General features: G+C 38.3%; 1 protein-coding gene across 1 annotated transcript in view; it reads left to right on the top strand.

Annotated features, from left to right (window-relative positions):
* Positions 1–1,435: 1,435 nt before the first annotated feature.
* The window catches only part of LOC145986708 (scavenger receptor class B member 1-like), a 73,699-nt gene continuing 52,164 nt past the window's right edge, over positions 1,436–22,970 (top strand). Inside the window, exons 1-2 of the mRNA XM_083121030.1 lie at positions 1,436–1,602; positions 17,438–17,529. Of these exons, the coding sequence (XP_082977156.1) occupies positions 1,473–1,602; positions 17,438–17,529 (222 nt within the window). The 5' untranslated portion in view covers positions 1,436–1,472. The remainder of the gene's footprint in view (positions 1,603–17,437; positions 17,530–22,970) is intronic.

Genomic DNA, 22,970 nt, shown 5'->3' with positions numbered 1-22,970 from the left:
GTTTTGTCACGAAATAATGCGAAATGAACTGCAAAATGCGAAATTGACTCTTTAAACACGAAATTTACCGTTTATATACCGACGCGACACTTTCTGAAGTCTGAAGTATCCTGTGAGTTATGCAATTCATGGAAAATTGATTAATTCTGCTGTAAATACTTGAGAAGTAAAAATGGACCCCTTTACACAGGAATAAACTTAATACTCTGGTAACTACATAAATGTGCTATTAGAAGAGATAAGTTTATTTTGTGTAATAAGTGCAGTTTTTAAATCAGATTTAGGATTATATTCACAATTTTAAAACCAAAATATCATCTTATATATATGATGTGATTATTCACCGCTATAACACCAAAATTTAATTTTATTTACCGCTTTTCAACCCGAAATCGACTCTATTTTTGTACCGAAATTTTGCTTTTTTATTTACCAAAAATATGTGCCTCTAGCAATTGCCCACGACATTCAAAATTAAGCAGTCTTCTACCGAAGTCTGTAATTAAGCTATCGTCTGCCGACGTTTGAAATTAAGTGATGACACATCCTTGAGACATGTCTAAAACTAACAATAAACTGTCGATGTGTTCAACAGAAGGAACGAGGCCATCCTTTCCCGGCGATCCACCATTGTCCAAAATTGGCGTCTAAAAATTAAGCGATCGCCGTGGCAACTACATCCAAGAAATTTAGCGGGCGAGAACTGAAGGGAAGGTCACTCACCACCGCCAAGGCGTAACGATACCAAGAATGGAAATATCCGCGGCAACGTACTGCGAGCGACACGTACACTAGCGTGCTTTACACAACATGCAAATTACGCACAAGAGTGACGCGAGACAGGTGAAATTCATCTCACTCCGACGGGCGATAACTCACTGACGATATGTCACCGTACCAAGTTCCTGATCCCTGCCAAATCAGCATTCAATTGTCGGTGTCGCGTAATCGCGTAATTGTAACGACCACGACGACGAGCTCTATACTGGAACCTTTGTTGCATTCGACGTAACAGTTTCTTCACCGCTCCAAAAACACTTGCAGATAAAGAGATGCAAGGTTTAATGGGACAGCCGTACGGCTCTCGCAAAGCCTTGCTGGCAGAATCAGCTGACAGTACGAAGAAACCACTTTCTCCAGAACTTTCCCCCTCCTTTCTCCCCACTCAGGGGCTCCCCTCCCCCCTCCTGACTCGATTTTTTTCCCGACTCTTGTTCGAGAAAGTCCCTCGAATCTCCAGGAAGCTGGTAGAGTGCATGTGTGTACTCCAGCGATGGTCCAGCCTATGGTCGTGCTCACTTCCTGCAATCGGTTAGATGGGGAGGGGGTACGAGCATGGAGGGAGACATTGCGCTGACCCCCCCTTCCCCCAAGCGAATCTCGTTTTGTAAGAGAGGCCGATTTTTAGTTGTTGTTCTTTGCCAGTGCTAGGTAGTGACTGTGGCCATTGGAATCTCTTGGAGCGAGGCAAAATGGTTTTGAGTGGTGTGTACGAGACTTGGCAACAATCCGGAGTGAACACCAATTGGTGTCCAGTGGTTCCTAGTGGCAATAAGAAGACAAGTTCTTGGACTAAACTCACGGAACCTACCACAAAGCCAGGTAAATTAATTAGGTGCATCAAGATTAGATTCAGAACTGACATTTCAGAATTGAATTCCAGTCAATTTGCTTTTTTTAACTCCACTTTATGCACTGAAAGGCTAATCGGAACTGATGGAGTGGTTACCACAGCGCAATATAATATCCAGGGTCCCGTGTACGAATCCCAGCCTGGGCATGAGTGTTCGTTGTGACTCCATCTTCATCAATTTCATGATATCGTCACTCATCCTTATCTTCGCGATTAGCCAAAAGTGGCAGAAATTCGAAGTGAAATAAACCATATCAATCAACAGAACCTCTACCGGGTATCAAACCTGGGACACCTTGTTTGCAAGGTGATGACGTCACCGCTACGCCATTGGGAGCCAACTGACATTGTGTCACACCTCATTTGAGTTGCTGTTCCTTCAGTCAGCCTTCGCTCGAAAAAGGTACTAAACAAAATAACATCTACGCTACAAATATATTGAATAAATATAGTATATTAATTTATGTATTGTGATATCTTATTAATACGTATTTCATATCAAGGTTAGCATGCCTGAAACAATATGAATCATAAATATTAAAGACACTTACAGTTTTCATTGAGAAAAGCCTATCGAAAGTTGCATCCAGGGCTTGATCCCAAGACCTGAGTTCGAGGCATGGTCGAGGTCTCAATATTTGCTACATTTCTACCATTTAAATGCTATGTTTTATATTCTTAATGTTTGAAACGTTATTTTCATTGGACGTTTTTGAAATCAGACAGTTCGGTCCTGCATCACAGCGTGGATTGTTCCTATTATTGGGTTGATAAATGCTCCGTATTTTCTGGGAACATACCGGAATATAGTTCTAATAATAATACAGAAATATTAAGACAATTACGTAGAAATTTTCAGCGAAAAATGCAGGCTCGACCAGGACTCGAACCCGAGTCTCTGGCATACCGTGCCATTGCTCTGCCACTGAGCTACAGAGCCCGAGCAATGGCACGGTATGCCAGAGACCCGGGTTCGAGTCTTGGTCGAGCTTGCATTTGTCGCTGGAAATTTCTACGCAGTTCATCTCCTGTGTGTGTCTAATCTTCAATAATTAAGAAAATTGTTCGAAATTTGCTTTTGAGAAGTGCAAACGTAGAAGATGATACATTATAAATGTTCAGATACCTTTACCCCGTTCAAGATTTAGGTTTCCATGTGTTATCTGGATTGAAGAATGTCCAGCTGTTCGATTCTGGTCGCTTCCTTCCTTTTTCTCTCTAACTTTTCTTTCAATCTTTTTCTCCCTTTTTTATTCCTCCATCTTTCTCCCTCTCACACGATTTCTGTCTCTTTCTATTTTTATTTCTGTGTTCTTCAACGCCCCCTCTCTCTCCCTATACGCCGATGAGCGAACTTCAATAGAAGATCTGCTTTCGCTGCAGAGTTAGGCAACACACATAACACATTTCAGAATCTGGGTGTCCTGTTTTTATTGCCGGTGGGTGTATATGTTGCCTCCTCGAAGACATAGTTGTAACGCCTTGTAATCACGGGGTTACGGGTTCGATCCCCAGTGGAGGTGTACAGAGGTTCGAACCCCATTTTAAATTCTAGGTCCAATCTGTGCATGCATGCATAAAGCGAAATTTCTTGTCCATGTATGTATGTGTGTGTGTTTTGTGTGTCAGAGAGATTCTTTCTGTAGTATGACACAAAGAGTAGCCTAACCTCGTCCACACAACAGCAACACTCATGCTATACTCGTATATTCTAGGATTGCATTTCAGTTCTAGCTCTGTACAGCCATGATACACATGCAGATATTTACAAAGAAGAATTTTTGAAGGTATTAATTTTTGTGTTTGGGATATTTCGGGGTAACTCTAACCCAAATTCCCTCTATAAATACACCACAATTCGCTATTCAGAATCTTACTAAACGAAAGTATATGTGTGAATCACATTTTTATATTCACAAAAAGTAAATAAAAATTATATAAAGTATATGTGCCGACCCTATCGCCCAGTAGCTTGTTCACTGCAGTTAGTCAACCAACAGAAGGAAATGGTCAACATTTTGCTCTGGTGGGACATTTATAGAGCTGTCCTGTCTTGGCTCTATGGGCGTTCCACAACTGGCAGAGGTGGGATAGTTTGCTGGACTACTATGTGGTCCGCTGACCAACGACAGGTGCGGTCCTTCATCCATATTGGGGGTTAGGCGTAGAGCTGACAACTCTGCACTGTAAAAAGACATGTCAAGAATCAGCAATATGAGGCCATTGATGTTCCCAAGGTAAAATAATCTGGAGGTGAAATAGTCTACCATTCGGATCTCCGGGCAGGGACTACTTTGGGAGGTTCCTGGACTAAGGATAGGATGTACAATAGGAACAAGGATATTAAATTAGGCACCTGAAATGTTCTGAGCCTTTACCGGCCTGGGTCATTTCAGTGTACAGTTAATGAGATAGTTAAGTATAAATTAGAATTGAATTGAATTGAATTTAAAATTTTGGGTGCGTCAGCACTAAGGCTATTTTGCACCCGTCACATTATACGGGGTCCAGCCCCTTATCGTTACAAATAGCAAATCTATCGTTGCAGAACTAAAATCATAAAATATTAAAATGTTCTGACTTTTGTTAAAAGCTGAGGCTGTACAGGGGCACTCAGCACACATAAGGACAAAATAACAGGGCAACACGAACAAAATTATACTGGCCATGGGGCCAGTCGCCAGAGCCTCGTTAGTCTTCAGTCCAGGGTGTACTAACGTGGAAGTGAGGTTGACATTTGGGTATACTACGTGGAAGGTCACCCCTTACACCCCAGTATAAATTAGACATGTGCTCTCCAGGAAGTTAGGTGGCCAGGAGAATGTAATTGTAAAACTAAAAATTATACTTTTTTCTATGGTGGTACTGAAAATCATAATTTTGGAACAGGTTTCTTCATAAATAATATAATTATTTCGGCTCTTAAAACAGTAGAATTTGTTAATGATAGGATATCATATGCAGTTTTACAAGGTAAGTGGTTCAAAAATCATTTTAATAAACATTCATGCACCAACGAATGATAAAGATGATAATACTAAAGAATATTTTTATGCAGTCTTTGATAAATTTTCTCAGTATGATATGGAATTTCTGTTAGGTGATTGTAATGCACAGATTGGTAAAGAAGATACATTTAAACCCACGATTGGTAAAGAAAATCTTCATGAATTAAGTAATGATAATGAAAGATAAGATAAATTGTTTTTGCATCCTCAAAGAATTTAATTGTGAAAAGTATAACTTTTAAATATAAAGATATCCATAAATATACCTGGTCTTCTCCAGATGGTAAAACTCATAATCAGATAGATCATATTCTCATTGATAAGAGAAGGCATACTAGTATAATTGACGTTCGTACACATAGAGGTGCTGACTGTGCCAGTGACCATTATTTAGTAATTCCTAAATTAAGAGAAAGACTCGCAGTGATAAATCATAAGCAACAAAATCTGAAAGTTCTAAAATTTATTAAAGGAAAATTTGGTGATGGAAGAATTAAGAAATATTACCAAATTAAACTGTCGAATTGATTCGATATTTTGCAGGATTTAACTGATGAGGAAAATATAAATATAACAGACTTAAATAAGAATTGGGAGCACATACGTAATGCAATAGAATCAGCAGCTAAAGAAAGTATAGGATACCATTCACCAAAAAAAAGTGGTTTGATAATAAATGTCATAATCTAATAGAAATAAGAAATCAGGCTAGACTTAGGTGGTTCAATAACTCTGATGATACAAATCTAAGCAATTATGATAGAATAAAGCGAGAAGTTATCCGTACATTTAGAAGTAAAAAATAGATTACTTGAAAAGCAAAATTAACGAAATTGAAACAAACAGCAAAAATAAATATATCAGAGATTTATATAAAGGTCTAAATGAATTTAGAAGAGGGTTGGCAACCTAAAGTAAACTTGATAAAAGATAGAAACGGTGAATTTTTGGCTGATCCAAGCGATATTTTAAATAGATGGAAGAACTAATTTAATTACATTTTAAATGTTCATGTAGGAGATAAATCAGAAGTAAATGAAGTACACACAACAGAACATTTAGTAAAATAAACCTAACTTGACTGAAATTAAAGATGCTGTTAAAAGGCTAAAGAATAACAAAGTACCTGGCATTGATTTAATACCAGCTGAGTTAATTAAATATGGTGCAGAGTTAATTCGTTAATATGTTCATAAAATAATTTGTTTAATATGGAATAAGGAAGAAATCCCCCAACACTGGAAAGAATCCATCATTGTTATTGTGTTTTTAAAATGTGATAAAATGAGCTGCAATAATTACCGTGGAATTTCTCTCCTCAACATCATATACTATATTATCTAATATTCTTTTAACAAGACTAACCCCATATGCTAATGAAATTATAGGTGATTTTCAATGTGGATTTAAACGTAATAGATCAACTATAGATCAAATTTTCACATCAGACAGACACTTGAGAAAATGTGGAAATATAATCAAAATGTCCATCAATTATTCATTCCTTTTAAAAAAAGCATATGACTCGGTTAGAAGAGATAAATTATATAATATATTAGTAGAGTCTGGAATACCTAAGAAGCTTGTTAATATGATAAAACAAAAGTATGCAATAATGAAACAGAAAGTAAAATTCGTGTGAGTATTAATATGTCTGATAAATTTACAATTCATGATGGGTTAAGACAGGGAGATGCATTATTATCCATTGCTCTTTAATTTTGCCTTAGAACATGCTGCTATGGATGTAAAAGAAACTAATGAAGGAGTAAAATTAAATGGTGTGACCCATGTTGTTAGCATATGCAGATGATGCAGACTTATTAGGGGATGATATAAATAGAATTCAGAATAATGCTAAAATATTTTTAAAAGCAGATAAATAGATAGTCTGGGAAGTTAGCAAAGAGAAAACTAAATATACAGGGTGTCTTATAAGTAATAGCACAAACTGACACAGATGAAAATACACGATAATGGAAGCAAAAAAATCTCAGTAAACATGGGTCTGCAAACGAGCCGTTTTCGAGATAATCGCGAATGTGTGATTACAAGCCGCCATTGACTTCATTGTTTGTAAAAGTCGTCCTAGTTGGTAAAATGCTAATAATGTGTGCGAATGTGTGGTTACAAGCCGTCATTGATTGCATTTTGTAAACGCAGAGTGCTTTACTCCTTGTGCAGTCCGAGGTTTGTTTTTTGTTTACAAAACATAACATTTCCGAGAGGTGGCGTTGTAATCAAACAGGATGGATACAATCAGTACAGAGAATTATACATGCTTGTGACCAATTCCGAAATGAAGCGGGGGCATTCGAAAGAATTCGAAACTCAATGCGGAATCGCGTACAGTATTGCATCCAGATTCAAGGACGACACTTTGAACACCTCCTTTAACAGGTACGAGTGTACAGTAATTGTAACATGTAACATACTAACGTTTATTAAAGTAAGTAGAATGTTCTATAAAAGCAATGAGATCTGATTTTTCATATTGTATTATTGTTATTTTACTAGGACGACGTTTACAAACACTGAAGTCAGTGACGGCTTGTACCCACACATTCGCACACATTATTAGCATTTTACCAACTAGGACGACGTTTACAAACAATGAAGTCACTGGCGGCTCGTTTGCAGACCCATGTTTACTGAGACATTTTTGCTTCTATCATCGTGTACTTTCACCTGTGTCAGTTTGCGCTATTACTTTTGAGACACCCTGTATGCTTACAGGCCGAAACCAAGTGTTAGGTAATAATCAAAATCTAATTATTGACAACAACTCGTTTGAATCAATCTTCAAATTCAAGTACCTAGGAGTAAGAAATACTAAGAAATGAAAATGATTTTAAAGAAATAAAAAGGAGAGTTAATTCAGAAAATTCGTGTTACATTTCTCTTCATAAACTTTTGGGCCTCGCCTATGGCATAGTGGTAGCGTCGTTGCCTTGAGATCAAGGTGTCCCGGGTTCGATACCCGGTGGAGGCACATAGTGGTTCGGATCCCACTTTAAACTGTAGGTCCAGTCCTGATTAGCCTTACTGTGTACAAAGTGGACTTAAAACACCAAATCAAACCAAACCAATCTTCATAAACTTTATCTTCTCGTATAATATCGAAGAAACTAAAATTTAAACTATAGAAAACAGTAATTTTGCCTGAATATTATATGGATGCGAAATTTGGACCCTTACATTGAAAGAGGAACATAAATTAAGAATATTTGAAAATAAAATCCTTAGAAAAAATATTTGGACCTAAAAGAGATGAGGAGACAGGTGAGTAGAGACTGTTACATAATTTAGAACTACATAATTTGTATTCATGTCCAGATATTATTAGAATGATTAAATCACGGAGACTTAGGTGGGTAGACCATGTGGCACGAATGGGAGAGGAAAGAAGAGTTTACAGGATTCTTGTTGGGAAACCTGATGGTAAGAGACCTGTAGGAAGGCCAAGACGAACATGGAGGGATAATGTTGAGATGGACCTAAAGGAAATCGGTAGGGATGGAAAATATTGGATTGATCTTGGCCGCGATAGGGACAGATGGAAGGCCTGTGTTGCTGCATCCATAAACCTTCGGGTTTAAGAAAGCTAGAGAGTTAGTTAGTTATAAAAGATACTAATAAAAATAATGATGGAATAATTGTGCACTGAAAGGTTATTTATATATAAATATCGGAACTGTAAATTTGCCTGCAATTTAATCGATACACATATATCAGCCTACATCAATAGAGTATCGATTATCATGTTCCATCTATACAATAGAATAAAAATGCAACAGAATGAGTGAAAACTGAAATTTATTTAAATTTATTTACTAGCACACACTCCAGCGGTGGAGAACATGTAATAGTATTGTGATGATGCAGCACTTGAAAGCGGGTACTTTAGGGTCAACCTGTAGTTCCAGGAAAGCCGGCTTCTTGGATAACGGCTGTGAAAGCTAGAACTCAGGAAGCGAGCGTTGCTGATCTCCTGCAAGAAGTGGAGGAATACGTAGCAATTTATGGATGGCACTGTTGCCTCGAAGGCAGAGCTACTGATCTTTCAAAGTGCAACAACAAGGGCGGATCATTTGAACATCGAAACTGCCAATTGGTCATTGGTATGAACTGTAAAGCCTATTGTTGTTTGCAAGCAGCCAAAGTGCTAACGCAACCCAAACGAAATTTTACTTTGGAGTAAAAGTATATCGGGATTACAGACCATTGGTGTCGTCTGAGGATTTCGTTGAATTCCCTTTCTCTATTTTCCTGCTACTTTTTCTTATTCCTTTCTTTCACTATTCTTTCTACGTCCTCTTTCGATCTTATTCCTCTTTCTTCCTCTTTCTCCCTTTGTTTATGTATTTTCTTTATACATTTACCTCAGTTTCTTTGTCTTTTCTCGTTATCTCTCTCTTGCTTTCTTTGGTTTCTCTCTCTGTCTCTCTCTTTCTTGCTTTCTTTCGTTTCTCTCTGTCTCTCTCTTTCTTGCTTTCTTTCGTTTCTCTCCCTGTCTCTCTCTTTCTTGCTTTCTTTCGTTTCTCTCTCTGTCTCTGTTTTCTGTTGTGTTATCCATTTATATCTCCTTAGTCTTTTACTTATTTTCCTCTTTTCTATATTGTTTCGTTCAATCCTTTACCCTTCGTGTTTATTTCTCTTTCTTCACTCTTATTCACCCTATTTATTCGTTTTTCTTTCTAACTCTTCTTATTTCAATCTTCTTTCTCCCAATTCCTTCAGACTGAAGTGACAAGCGACACGGGCCTCTTCATTACATAAGAAAGTATTCACCTTGCATGCGCGGGATGTAAGGACACCCAAATGTCAATCTTCCTTCCATGCAGTACACCACGCACTGTATTTTGCAGACTAGCGAAGTTCTGGCGCAGCCAGTATAATTCTCTCGTGGTGTCCCTTCATCTCGTTTCATCTTGTCATCATTCATCCTCATCTTTGCGATTAGCGAAAAATGGCAGAAAAGCGAAGTATAATAAACTAAATCAATGAAATCTTCTTGCATGCGCGAACAACAGACCGATGCACGCCAATGAAAAGACAGCTTGCACTAACTTCGATACGAAAAGTTACGTTGATACTTTCTCTCTCATTCGTCTCCTCATTTTTCTCTCTCTCTCTCTGTCTCTCTCTCTCATTCTCTCTCTCTCTCTCTCTCTCTCTCTTGATATCCCTCTCTGTTTCTCTTTCTCCCTCTCTCTCTGTTCCTACCTCTCTCATTTTATTTCTCTCAGTTTTTCTCTATCTTTTCCAGACCGCAGTTAGTTACAGTTAGAATTCCTAAAAAAAGTAACTGTTATATACAGGGTGTCTCATAAGCAATAGTGCAAACTGACACAGGTGAAATTACACGATAATAGAAGCAAGAAAGTCTCAGTAAACATGGGTCTGCAAACGAGCCGCTTTTGAGATAATCGCGAATGTGTGATTACAAGCCGTCATTGATTGCATTTTGTAAACACCGAGTGCTTTACTCCTTGCGCGGTCCGAGGTTTGCTCTTTGTTTACAAAATAGAACATTTCCTATAGGTGGCGTTGTAATCAAACAGAACATTTCCGAGAGGTGGCGTTGCAATCAAACACACATTCGCACACATTATTAGCATTTTACCAACTAGGACGACTTTTACAAACAATGAAGTCAGTGGCGGCTTGTAATCACACATTCGCGATTATCTGCAAAGCGGATCGTTTGCAGACCCATGTTTACTGAGACTTTTTTGCTTCTATTATCGTGTACTTTCGCCTGTGTCAGTTTGCGCTATTACTTTTGAGACACCCTGTATAAGTACGTTGACAATAACTAGTTACTTGAAGACACTGAACGCTACCATTCAGTGGAGACGATTAGGGGGGCGTGGGGAGCAGTTGCCTTCCCACTTCTTGCAATTTTTGCCCCCACACTATGGCTTCTTAACAATAAACCTTGTATACCAAGATAAACTAAACTGTTCTTGCCCCCAGTTTTGGCCGCCACTGCTACCATTTTACCAACCATTACATCAGATGTATCCTGTCAGAAAGCAAACGCAACGCATGCTATTAGGCACCTTGATTAGGACGACACGATAAACCAACACGAACAACATTAGTCCACGCAATCAATGCCTCCATAACGTTTACCATATCGCTTTGGACGAACCTGAGCACCTTCGGGATAGATGCACTGTTACTCAACATGTCAACTCCCACCGCGAATGGTAAGCAGTACCCAGAGGTTGCCACACGGATGACTGCTTGCCTATCGCCTAACTGCGGTCGACGTGGACCACGTAGGCAATAAATTGTAGCTACGTGAGCCTCTTAGCATACGTAACAATGCAAGAATATCCTGAGGAAATCTATCAGCTCGTTATACTTGGCATCAAAAGTGTGCAGTGTGGCAAAATTTTACGTTGGTACACACTTTCTGTGTCAGAGGTGGGCGAAATATTGATTCCCATCGCCAAACTCCGTGACGGAGTGGTTAACACACTTCGACGCCAGGGGCCCCAGGTTCGAATCCAGGCCTGGGCATGGTTGTTCTTTGTGAGTGTTCATTCACCAATTTCATCATATCATCATTCATTCTCATCGTCGCGATTAGCAAAAAGTGGTAGAAGAGCAACGCTAAATAAGAATCAAAATAAAGAAATCATATTGATTCCCCTCATGAGCTTGGCGAGGATTTTCAATCCGGAAAGTTTTGTAGCTGTTTCGAGGAAGGGTTTCAATGGACTGTAGGAATGACCAAAAACTATTCTCTGTCCATAGTAAGAACGAAGTCAGTGTTAACTAATGCACGTAACTTGCAAAATATTCTATTGGCTATTACCGATGACAGCTGTTGGGCAGAAATGGGGCGTCTCCGAATATAACATTAGGGTGGTTACTCACCGGAAATTCCTTGCATTCCGGGAATTCTACGTGAATTTTTCTCCGCAGACGGAAACTTTTAGTAATCCAAATCCCATTGAATTTATACAGATTTATTAATACCCTGAGGCAAGTTTTTCACAATTTAGTTTTTATTTTTATCGAGGAAGGAAAAGAGAAGAAAGCTGCATGAAAAATAAATCAAAATTCTCTCAATCCCTGTGCTTTGCAGAACAATCCATCTGACAGGCGGAAAATTATTGCAAGATATCTTGAAGTTGATTAGATAAATTAGAGTTTGAAATTCTTATACAATTAACATTTTTTGTAGATTAATATATCCCGTAACATTTCTGACTTGTGTTTGTAGATGTATTTCGAATCTGAGTATGAGAAATGGCAAATGTAACCCCCCCCCGCACCTGAAATTAAATATATTTTTATATTCCATTTAATTGAATTGAATTAGAATTTTTGGATAAATTGGAATCGCACAGACCCTTTTTGGAAAGTATGCCTTCAAAACTGACAATTATACTTGCATTTTATCAAGCTCCTAGAGTGAATGTTTGTTTCACCTATTTCTTTGAATTATATGGACAATGGGACGAGATGGACTAATATAAAAATAACAACTATTCCTCGCAATTGGATGTGTTCAAGAGCGTATTTTATAGCTACCAAAATTGCCTCGCTTTATTTCCTACTCTTTTTTTTCCTTCCTCTGTTTTCGGTTAAACCCTTTCTACATTCTCTCTCTCTCTCTCCTCCTCCTCCTCTTCATCCCTTCTTTCTTTCTTCCTCTGTGCACTTAATTTTAACCCCCCGCATTCTCTCTATTTCCCTCTGTTTCTTTATCTTTGTCTTTCTTTCTTTGTACGCCAGGAGTACCGACTTCGAATCCCAGCCTGAGCATGGATGTTCTTTGTGAGTGTCCCGTTATCAGTTTCATATCATCATTCATTCTCATATTCGCGATTAGCCAAAAGTGGCAGAAAATCAAAGTGAAATAAACCAAATCAGTCTCTCTTCTTCCATCTGTTCCATAATTTTCATCTTCTATCTATTTTCTAACCTATTATTTTCTCCTTTTCTACATGTTTTCTTTCATACTTTCTTTATCTCTCGTTTTATGTAGTTTTCTTTCTCTTTTTCACACTTACTCTATTCTGTCTATCCATTTTCATTCTATCACTCTTTCTTTCAGTGTCCTTTTTCCCATTTTCTTCTCATTTCTTCCTTTCTTGTCCCACTGCATTCAGACACTGTTTCTCAGTCACGTGCTCACTTCCCTGCATGACGTTTAGTTATGTGTGCTGCCTATTGAAGCTCGCTCATCGCCGTAAAATTAAGCATGACACACAACGCCATGCAGTGAAGTGAGTATTTTAGGATATAAGTGTCCCATTTGTTTGCTGGTGAGTGTACATTAAAGCCCCTATCACACGGAACTGGATTTCTAGTAGGAATGTCCTAGTTGGCGCTGAACTAACTTTCTAGGTAGCAATCATGGCCGCCTCGCTGACTGCTTGACTGGTTTGGAGGAATAGGACATGTTCTAATTGCTTTCCTCGACTGGATTCTGTGGAACAGCCAATCAGAGCAAAGTTTCGCCATGTGAAGATAATCTGTGAGTGTGCAAAGGAGCGTTTTTGTCTGTGGTTTCCGAGTGTTACTCCAGCAATGTATAACGTATACAGCATGAAAGGCGCGTTGAGTTACACCATCTATGCCGAGTGCACGGTGTTTACATTTGAAACAACTAAAATATTCTTACATACGTGTACAGTAAACGTTGTAAAGTATGTATTTAAGCAGCGCCATTGTCTTGTACCTAATAATGTTTTATACGAAACGTTATTCCTCTTGGTTGAATAGTTATCGGCTTTTAAAAATGTGAAGTGATACATTGTTTACATCTCACGCGGCCGCCATTACTTACAACTTCCCTCGTATGGGAACAAAAGTCTATCGACAAGTATGCTGATAAGTATCGTGTGAGGCGAAAGCTAGTAAATTGGTAGCCAGTCAAGCGCCAACTAGGGCATACCTACTGGAAATCCAGTTCTGTGTGATGCGGGCTTAACTTAGTGGATGCGTTCGACAGTGTAAATGCTTTTGAGGCTTAACCTTGAACTTGGCGTGAATGGAGTTCTTTTGCAAATTCCTAACCGTTATGTTTGAAATGTCAGGGATAGGAAGGCATTTATTCCCATTCGTCGTGTACGCCAAAGCGATTATGTTCTTCGTTTGTCGCTGATGTCTGTCGACCTTCCCGCGATTCTGACGTCGTCGCTTTCACTCTCCACTGCCACAACTTGATGATTCAGCTGCTTCTCGGCGGTGAGGGAACCTTCGGAGCCGGTAACACTCCACGAATTCCTTATGCGAAGAAAGTGCGTTGGGATATGACCGTCTCTTGAAGTCGCTGCTCTTGGGAGATGGTTACAAGTTGCGAGAACGAAATCGAAAGTTGTCTTGTTAACTTACGGACATTTTTTCTTGGGTTCGAAATCCTCAGTTGCATGCAGTTGCCAGAGAATTTCGATGCTTCTGCTTCTGTGCTAAAGTTCTCGCTACTTCTCCTTCCTTTTTGCTATTCTTACTTTGTCTCTTTCTCTATTGTTTCTCCTTTTTCCTGTCTTTTTCTTTCTTATTCTCTTTCCACATTTCTTTCTTTCATTCTAATTATCTCTCTCCGTTCTTCCTCTGTATATCACATTCTCATTATTTCTGCATTTTTCTCTCTTTTGTTTTATTCTTGCATTTAATTAACTCTATCTATATTCCTGCCTTTCATATTCTCTATTTATTCCTGCATCTCTCTCTCTATCTCTCTCTCTCTCTCTCTCTCTCTCTCTCTCTCTCTCTCTCTCTCTCTGTGTGTGTGTGTCTATTCCTGCATTATTATACTTTCTCTTTATTCCTGCATTCCATCCTCTCTTCCTCTTTATTCTTGCATCTCATCATTTCTCTTTCTTTATTCCTGTTTTCTATTTTCTGCATTCCATCCTTACTTTCTCTTTATTCCTGCATTATATTCTTTTTCTTTACTCCTGCATTCCATTGCATTCCACCCTCTCATCTTGTTTATTCTTGCATCTGTTTTCTCCCTCTTTCTCTTTATTTCTGCATCCCATTCTCTCTTTCTGTTTATTCCTGCTTCCCATCCTCTCTGTTTACTCCTGTATCGCATTATATTCTCCTTTTCTCTTCATTTGTGCATTCCACCACCTCTTTTCTTTATTCGTGCATCTCGTTCTTTCTCTCTTTATTCCTGCAACTCATTCTCTCTTACCTTCATTCTTGCATCTAATTATTCCTCTTCATCTATTCAGCATTTCGTTCTCTCTGCCTCTCTTTATTTCGTGCTGTCTTTCTCTTTGTTCCGCATTTCACTCGCTCTCTCTTTATTCTTACATCTCATTCTCTCTTCTTTATTCTTTCATTTCACTCTTTCTCCCTCTCTTTATTACTACATTTCATTCTCTTTCTATCTCTTTTTCCTTCTTTGTGTGTGTGTGTTTAATTATTTCATAACTATAAATCATTGTGAAATTTTCTCATGGATCCTTTTTGTGTGACCCCTCGTTCATCCGATGGAGACGCCCATGAGGATGCATGAAGGAATTCCCCCCCCCCCTACCTCAAGAGTTCTCAAACTAGCAAGTCGTCAATTAGCATAAGAGCAAATGGCACTCGCCTAAAAACGCGATTGATGTCTAAAATTAAGCAACCCCACATATTCCCTTCCCGAGTTGTCTAAACCTACTAATAAATTATCACTTAAGAGTTAATTGCTATTATCACCTTCCATGACACAAAAAAATAAAGCAAGTTTGAAAGATGTTAATATATTAAAAGTGTAAGCCCTACTACGTACATATATACAGAAAGTCGGTATGCTTTTTAGACATAAGTTGCCATACCTGTAACAGTTGATAGCGTAGTAATACGGATCGACTCTGATGTTTACCCAGCCTCTAATAAATGAGTTCACTGGGGAACAGGGGATAAAAGCGACTCGAGCGTGGTGCTGATCACACCACCTCCACAATCCTGGCTGAGGTCGTGTATGTTTTGGGCCCTACCTACATTCCCACCCTAATAAGCCTCCATGCCATGTTGAATTGAATTGTTTGTTTGTTTGAATGGTTAAGACTAAACGGGACTGGACATACAGTTTAAATCCGAACCACTGTGCAATGTGCCTTCAACGGGAATCGAACCCGGAACCTCTTGATTACAATGCGGCGAAGTTAACACTACGCCATCGAGGAGGCCACATGGCATGTTGAAATGTAGTCACCGGCAATAAAGATTTATGTGACACTAAATTTCTAAGGCGAAACGGGACATCCCATTTCGCCTTATCCTGTTTCGCCTTACACACAAAAAATTTCCCACCTGGGAATATTATCGACATGAAGGGTCATTATTATTAATGTATTATTAACCTAACCTAACCGACAGGACAATGGGAGCCAAGGTAGGCAACATCACAAGCTCTGCTCTCCCATTATGAATTCCCTTCATGTCGATAATATTCCCAGGTGGGAATTTTTTTGCGTGTAAGGCGAAACAGGATAAGGCGAAATGGGATGTCCCGTTTCGCCTTAGAAAGTTCGTGTCACATAAATCATTTGAATTGTTTTGTGTGTAAGGCGAAACAGGATAAGGCGAAACGGGAGAACACGATTCGGACATACTAGTGATACTACCTTCCCTGCTATGAGTTAGGCGTGTTGCTTAACTCTACGTCGATGAGCCGTCTTCAATAGCAACTCTTCAATAGGAAATTCTTCTGTCGCCGTAGAGTTATGCAACACACATAACGCATTGCATGGAAGCCAGTATTCCAGTGTACCATTTCTAATGCCGGTGACTGTACGTAGTTTACCTTTTACAAGTTCCAGTTACCGATTGAAGTAAATCACTGTAACTCATTTGTACAGTCTGGATCAAAACTAAGCTAGGATTCATCCTTGTGTGTGCAGAGGCGCAACTACGATTTTTTGTCTGGGGGGGGCAAGTACCAGGATAAACGTACCTATAATAATAACAACAACAACAACAACAACAAAACAACATTAATAATGGCATTATTATTATTATTATTATTACTAGTGGATCCTCATAAATTATGCAAAAAGGGGGTAGAAGCATTTGTTTGGAACACGATTTGAAATATTTTTTAAAAACCGTCAATTTCACATTAGCTAATAATGGAAAACAAGCACACAAACTGTATTTTTGAATGGCAGAAAATGAATGATAAATGCATTCTGAAGATAATTCTTTTTGTACATATAACATGTATAACTTTCATGTACAACATATATTTTACACACAGGCAACATGGAGCGAGATAAAATAAGAAAATACATATACTTCATGCTAACACTAAATTCTGCACGTATTGAAAGTTTATTCAATATATATATACAACACATATTATTGAAATACACATTACAGAACACAACTATATTGCAAGAGAACCGAGCAAGAAAATTTTTAGATCCAATTTTTGAAATTGAAAACAATTTTGATTTAATAGGGCGCAAATAATTTCTCTGGACACCATGGCATTTTCTCTTTTACAACTTTTTTTCAACTCCCGCCGTCCGCAGCTACTGCTCTGAACTTGACGAGACTCATAAAAACAGGCACTTCGAGCGAAGCGAGCAAGACAATTTTACGAAATGTATTTTTTATTTGATATAATCTGAAATCGAGGGAGGCAATGCCCCTGCCCCCCTATGGTTGCGCCACTGTTTGTGTGTGTGTGTGTGTGTGTATCTTATTTATATGAACTCCAGATCGATTTATCTCAAGATTGTACCTACTTACTACAAACTATTTAGCAAGATGTCACTTACAAGAACTGCCTCCAGACTATTTACTTACTGTTTGTTTCTTCTTCTAGGATTCATTATCCTGATTACTGTGAGTGTAATCTGCATCACGACAGGATTCATACTTCATCTAATAGACCTCCAGGATATCCTCATCGCTCACGTAAGTCATGCATTCGTATCATTCTACAGAATGATGGGGATGAGAACCAGTCACTTCCACAATTAATCAATAGGTGATGTAACTTATTCATCCTTCATCCTCGATGATGAGAGCACTTGTCATTAACATGACAAGTTAAACGCTTGGCAGTGCGAAAGGCACAACTAAAACTAAACAACTTAACAATTAGAAAAGACAATAGTCACTCATTTGGTTTTATGAACCTTTGAACCTGAATCATGACTGGGTTAGGATAATTACCTATCTATCTGAACAATGAAGATAAATTGGAAGAATAAAATAAACTAAGTCCTCTCTAGGCTTCGTTGCAGGTTGACCAGGACTCGCCTCACTTTCCCTCAACTCCTTTTCTCTAAGCTCTTCTCTCTCCTCAATCCAAATCAAAAGTCAGTCTCTTCTCAGTCTGTCTCACCTCTATATCCCCCAGGCCATGGAGACCTTCCTCCATGCCGAATCGTGATTTTTACTGCCTCTATTGCAAACAGCTGACTCCATAGGCTGATGGAACTTCCTATATCCTGAATACATCAGGAAGTTTGCATAGCGCAACACTGTGCATTATTTACATACCACAGAGGTTGAGACAACTGAGATAAACAAGTGAATGCCCTGGTCAACATGAAGCATCAGAGAGGCTTTAAATAAAATATTATCTTATGGATTGATACGCATTTAATACACAGTGCATTATTATTTTGTTGTGATTGATTTTGCAGTGGTTGGATTTCTTATTTTACAATTGTTGTATTTAAAATTAAATTTATACCGGACGTAACAATGGAAAAACAAAACAATATCGAAATGCAATTATGCCCTTCACCAACATTTTAAAGATAATTGAGTTATGAAGGAGTCTTGCTTTCGGTTCTCGCTGTGCTTAAGATCCATTAAGTCCCGATTAGCCTATCGGTGCATACACTAGACGTTAGATCGATCTTCGACAAAAATTCATTACACAAATAAGAACTAATACAATAAATAATATATGACCAGGAATTCAAAAGTTGTTCATGCACACAAATTAATCCACAAGGGCAAACCTGTCCACAGCTGTATGGAGTATCATGAATTGAAATAACTTTAAAGTTATGTATTCTCAATTTACTTTATTATTAGAATCACATATAGTGTATTCATTTATGGAATGATTCATGACTAACGCAATGGCCGTGACTCGAACTCATTATCTTCGAGGATGAGATTAATTGAACACTTAATGCGATAATCTACAAAGTCTGCATAATAATAATAGGGTTAATAGAACGTCATACATTTCTAAATATACCCTTAAGCTTACAAATCAATTGGCCTCTCCGTTGGTGTTGTCGCCTAGTAATCCAACCTGCGGCCCTTTTTAATGGAAGACGAACCTGCAGTGTAAAGAAACAACTAAAAGCTGTCCAGCGAGCTTGTCCCGCCATTGCACCGAGATGAAAACGGTGATGTTGAAAGTAAAAGTGAAAGGCTTCGAGAAGTATTTGAAGCACGTGCTCCTGCAGAAGGAAGCAAGTAAAAAAAAAGCAGATAAAAACGAATGGGTAAGAAATGTTAATGCAAGTTTTCACGTCCAGGGGCCAGCATGGGACTTCCTGCTTTCTGCCTGACTCGCTCTCCGAGCTCCACTGCACTACATCCGAGGTCTAGGTCACGGCGCGGACTGCATTGAAAGCGACCATACGCTGGCGCCAGAAGCGGGAAAATCTGGAACTACTTGAAGTTGCCCATATTTCATATTGCATTTGAGTAATATTGGTCAACATTTTTCAAGATGGCGGGCGTATTTTTGCTCTCCAGTTTTCGTGATTGAGTGGCCTACGACGTCATGGATCCTGGGTTCGAATCAGGGTTATGTTTGTGTTCATCTCTTCGTTTGAAAACCTGAAAGGAAAGAATAATAGAATGCAAGAAAAGCGTGTTGAACGGCTGAGCCACGATTTCGGTACCTAAGGTTCCAGGATCAAATCCCAGTCTGGGCATGGCAATTCTTTAAAGAGTGTCACATGACCAATTCTTATCATCATGCATCCTCTTCGTCGTGATGAGCAAAAAGTGGTAGGAGAAAGCGTCATATAACAAGGGATAGGGCTTTCATATTGCAAAACTCGACTGGTATATTAATAGATTATGTCATAGTACCTTCTTGAGAAGTGAAGGGATTACAACTTCACGATTACAAAGCAACCGGGAACAATTACTGATATACCGTATAAATCTTCTACAGGGCGACACATAAAAATGATGCATTATTAATAACTCCCCCTGTGAAATCAAGTATGGATCACCCTGTATTATTTGAGGTTAGAACAGATAATTCTTTTTTAAAAAATGTCTTTTGGAAATGAATAAATAATGTGTAAATGTACAGGGTGATTCATATCTAACTGACACATTTGAATTAACAATGTGCGCTACGACGCCAGGGGTCCTGAGTTCGAATTCCTGCCTGGCCATGGATGTTTGTGAGTGTCCATTCATCAATTTTTATCATATCATCACTCATCCCCATCTTCGCAAATTAGCCAAAAGTGACACAAAAAGCGAAGTAAAATAAAGCAAATCAATCAATCAATTAACAATGTATGTGAACAAGAATAAAGCTAGCAACAAGCTATTACATCTTAAATGTAGCATAGATACAGTAGTTGGATAAACATTACATGCTGGTTCTTCCCCCACCTCTCCTGAAAACACAGCTAGACACGTTGTTCCATTCGTTGGAGTATCCTGTTGCCAATACTGCTAATTTCGTTTGCAGTGTTCTCTTTTAATTCGTTCAATTTCCGAGGGCGTGTAGTGTTGATTTAAAAAAAGCATATGATTCGGTCAAAAGAGATAAATTACATAATATATTAGTCGAGTTTGGAATACCTAAGAAGCTTGTTAGCATAATAAAAATATGCACCAGTGAAACAGAAAGTAAAATTCGTGTGTGTACTAATGTGTCTCACAAATTTACAATTCATGATGGGTTAAAGCAAGAAGATTCATTATCTCCATTGCTCTTTAATTTTGCCTTAATATGCTGTTAGGAAGGTAAAAGAAACTAAAGAAGGACTAAAATTAAATGGTATGACTCAGTTGTTAGCATATGCAGATGAATTGACTTATTAGGGGATGATATAAATACAATTAAGAATAATGCTAAAATATTTTTCAAAACTGCAAAAGAGATAATGTAGGTTTGGAAGTTAACAAAGAGAAAACTAAATATATGCTTACAGGCCGAAACCAAGTGTTAGGTAATAATCAAAATCTAATTATTGATAACATCTCGTTTGAACCAGTTTCCAAATTCAAATACTTAGGAGTAATATTAACAAATGAAAATTATATTAAAGAGGAAATAAAAAGTAGGCTAAATCCAGGAAATGCATGTTACTTCTCTCTTCATAAACTTTTGTCTTCTCGTTTAATATCTAAGAAACTAAAATTTAAATATACAGAACAGTAATTTTGCCTGTAGTGTTATATGGGCCTGAAACTTGGTCCCTTACATTGAAAGAGGAGCATAAATTTAGAGTATTTGAAAATAAGATCTTTAGGAAAATATTTGGACCTAAAAGGGATGAAGAGACAGGTGAGTGGAGAAGGTTACATAATTTAGAAGTACATAATTTGTATTACTAGAACAATTAAATCAAGACTTAGGTGGTCAGGCCATGTTGCACGAATGGGAGAGGAAAGAGGAGTTTACAGGATTCTTGCTGGGAAACCTGATGGTAAGAGACCAGTAGGATGATCAAGACGAAGATGGAGGAATAACTTTGAGATGGACCTGAAGGAAATCGGTAGGGATGGAAAAGAGTATATAGATCTTGCTCAGGATGGGGACAGATGGAAGGCATGTATTACTGCAGCAATGAACCTTCGGGTTTAAGAAGGCTAGAGAGTTGGTTAGTGTAGTGTAGACTTTCCCCTTATGGTACCCTCACAGAAAGAAGTCTAGAAGTGTCAAATGTAATCTCGTCCATAAGTTTCAGGAAATGATGCGGTCCTCAAAGAAACTTTGAATCAGCGCCAATGACTCATTTGATGTATTGCGCGTTGGTTAGTCCTGTTGAAAACACGCCTTGACTCAGCTCTATGTCATTCAGTTGCTCAACAAAAACCATGGACATTCGCAGCATGTACTGCATTTTTGAGGCAATATGACGATGAAAACTACTGAATCCCGCACAATTGCGCACTCTCTTGAGAATGTATGAAACTATCCCACATCTCCCGCGTGATGTGAAACTAACACGTATAATTACGGTGTATTCTTGTTAACATATAATGGGAAAGAAATGTGTTGGTTTTATATGAACCACCCTGTACAATACTGTATCCGTTGATGCAATCTTCTGTCTAAATCAAGCCGTTAATGTTACGCAAGTATGGCTATGTGGGAAGTTTTTAGTAACTAAATATTTGTTTATATAGGCAACAAACAAATAATTGCTCACAGAACTAAAGTATTTTAGTGATCATACACATTTGTTTAGTTACCAAATAATTTGGTCAAAATTACTAAATTTAGAAAATACTACCAAATTGTTTGTTTACGTTTATCAAAAAAGCTTAATGAAACGTGTTTTGTTGATTCAAACAAATAATACAGACAGGGAATGCTCTGTATTTTTACCCGTGTAGAAATCCGGCAAGGACTCAGGTGAAGTTGCATTTTTGCAATCATTATCAAGGTCGTGCATGACAAAGTGTGATTTATATTGTTTAGTGTGTGAATTCTGAAAGCACCATTAAAAACGAATTATATTATGAAAGGATAATGCAAAGGCACATTGCCAACTTGGGCTAATTGCAGATGATATCATGTGTGTGTATGGGAAATCATTTCTAGCTGGAGACCAGTATGCTTAGTTATTCGTTCTTGTAAGTTATCCTTGGAATTAAAGCCGACTCCCGTGACTGAGCGGTTAGCACAGTGAGATACGACGCCAGGTGTCACTAGTTCAAATTCCGGGCTGGTCATGGGTGATTTTTTGTGAGTGTATTTCATTAGTTTCATCACTCATTCTAGTCTTTGCGATAAGCCAAAAGTTGCAAAAGCGAAAGCGAAATGAATTACAGTAAAACTTCGTTAATCCGGACCCCGATAAACCGGACAGGCATAAGGCAAAAGAGACAAAAAGAAGCAGAATGCAAGTTTTTAAATGTGGCTAGAAGTCAACAAGAGAACTTCCCAAAGAAAAGGCAGTCAACCACTGATGGAATTCTGTTTCCCGCAGACTTTGTACTGTACTGTATAGTGTATTTAGGCCTATGCCATTTAAATACACCACAATAAACGTGTTTTGTTGCTATAAACGGAGTTTTAATGCACTTTCTATTGTTCTTTTAGGTTATTTCAGTTAATCCGGACTTTCGTTAAACCGGTCAACTTACCCCCCCCCATTAGTCCGGATTAACGAGGATTTACT

Source organism: Lepisma saccharinum, chromosome 4 (genome assembly GCF_977018435.1).
Source record: "Lepisma saccharinum chromosome 4, izLepSacc3.1, whole genome shotgun sequence".
In the NCBI taxonomy this organism is placed as follows: domain Eukaryota; kingdom Metazoa; phylum Arthropoda; class Insecta; order Zygentoma; family Lepismatidae; genus Lepisma; species Lepisma saccharinum.
Note: the sequence above shows the minus strand (reverse complement) of the source record. Positions and strands in the feature narration are given on the sequence as shown.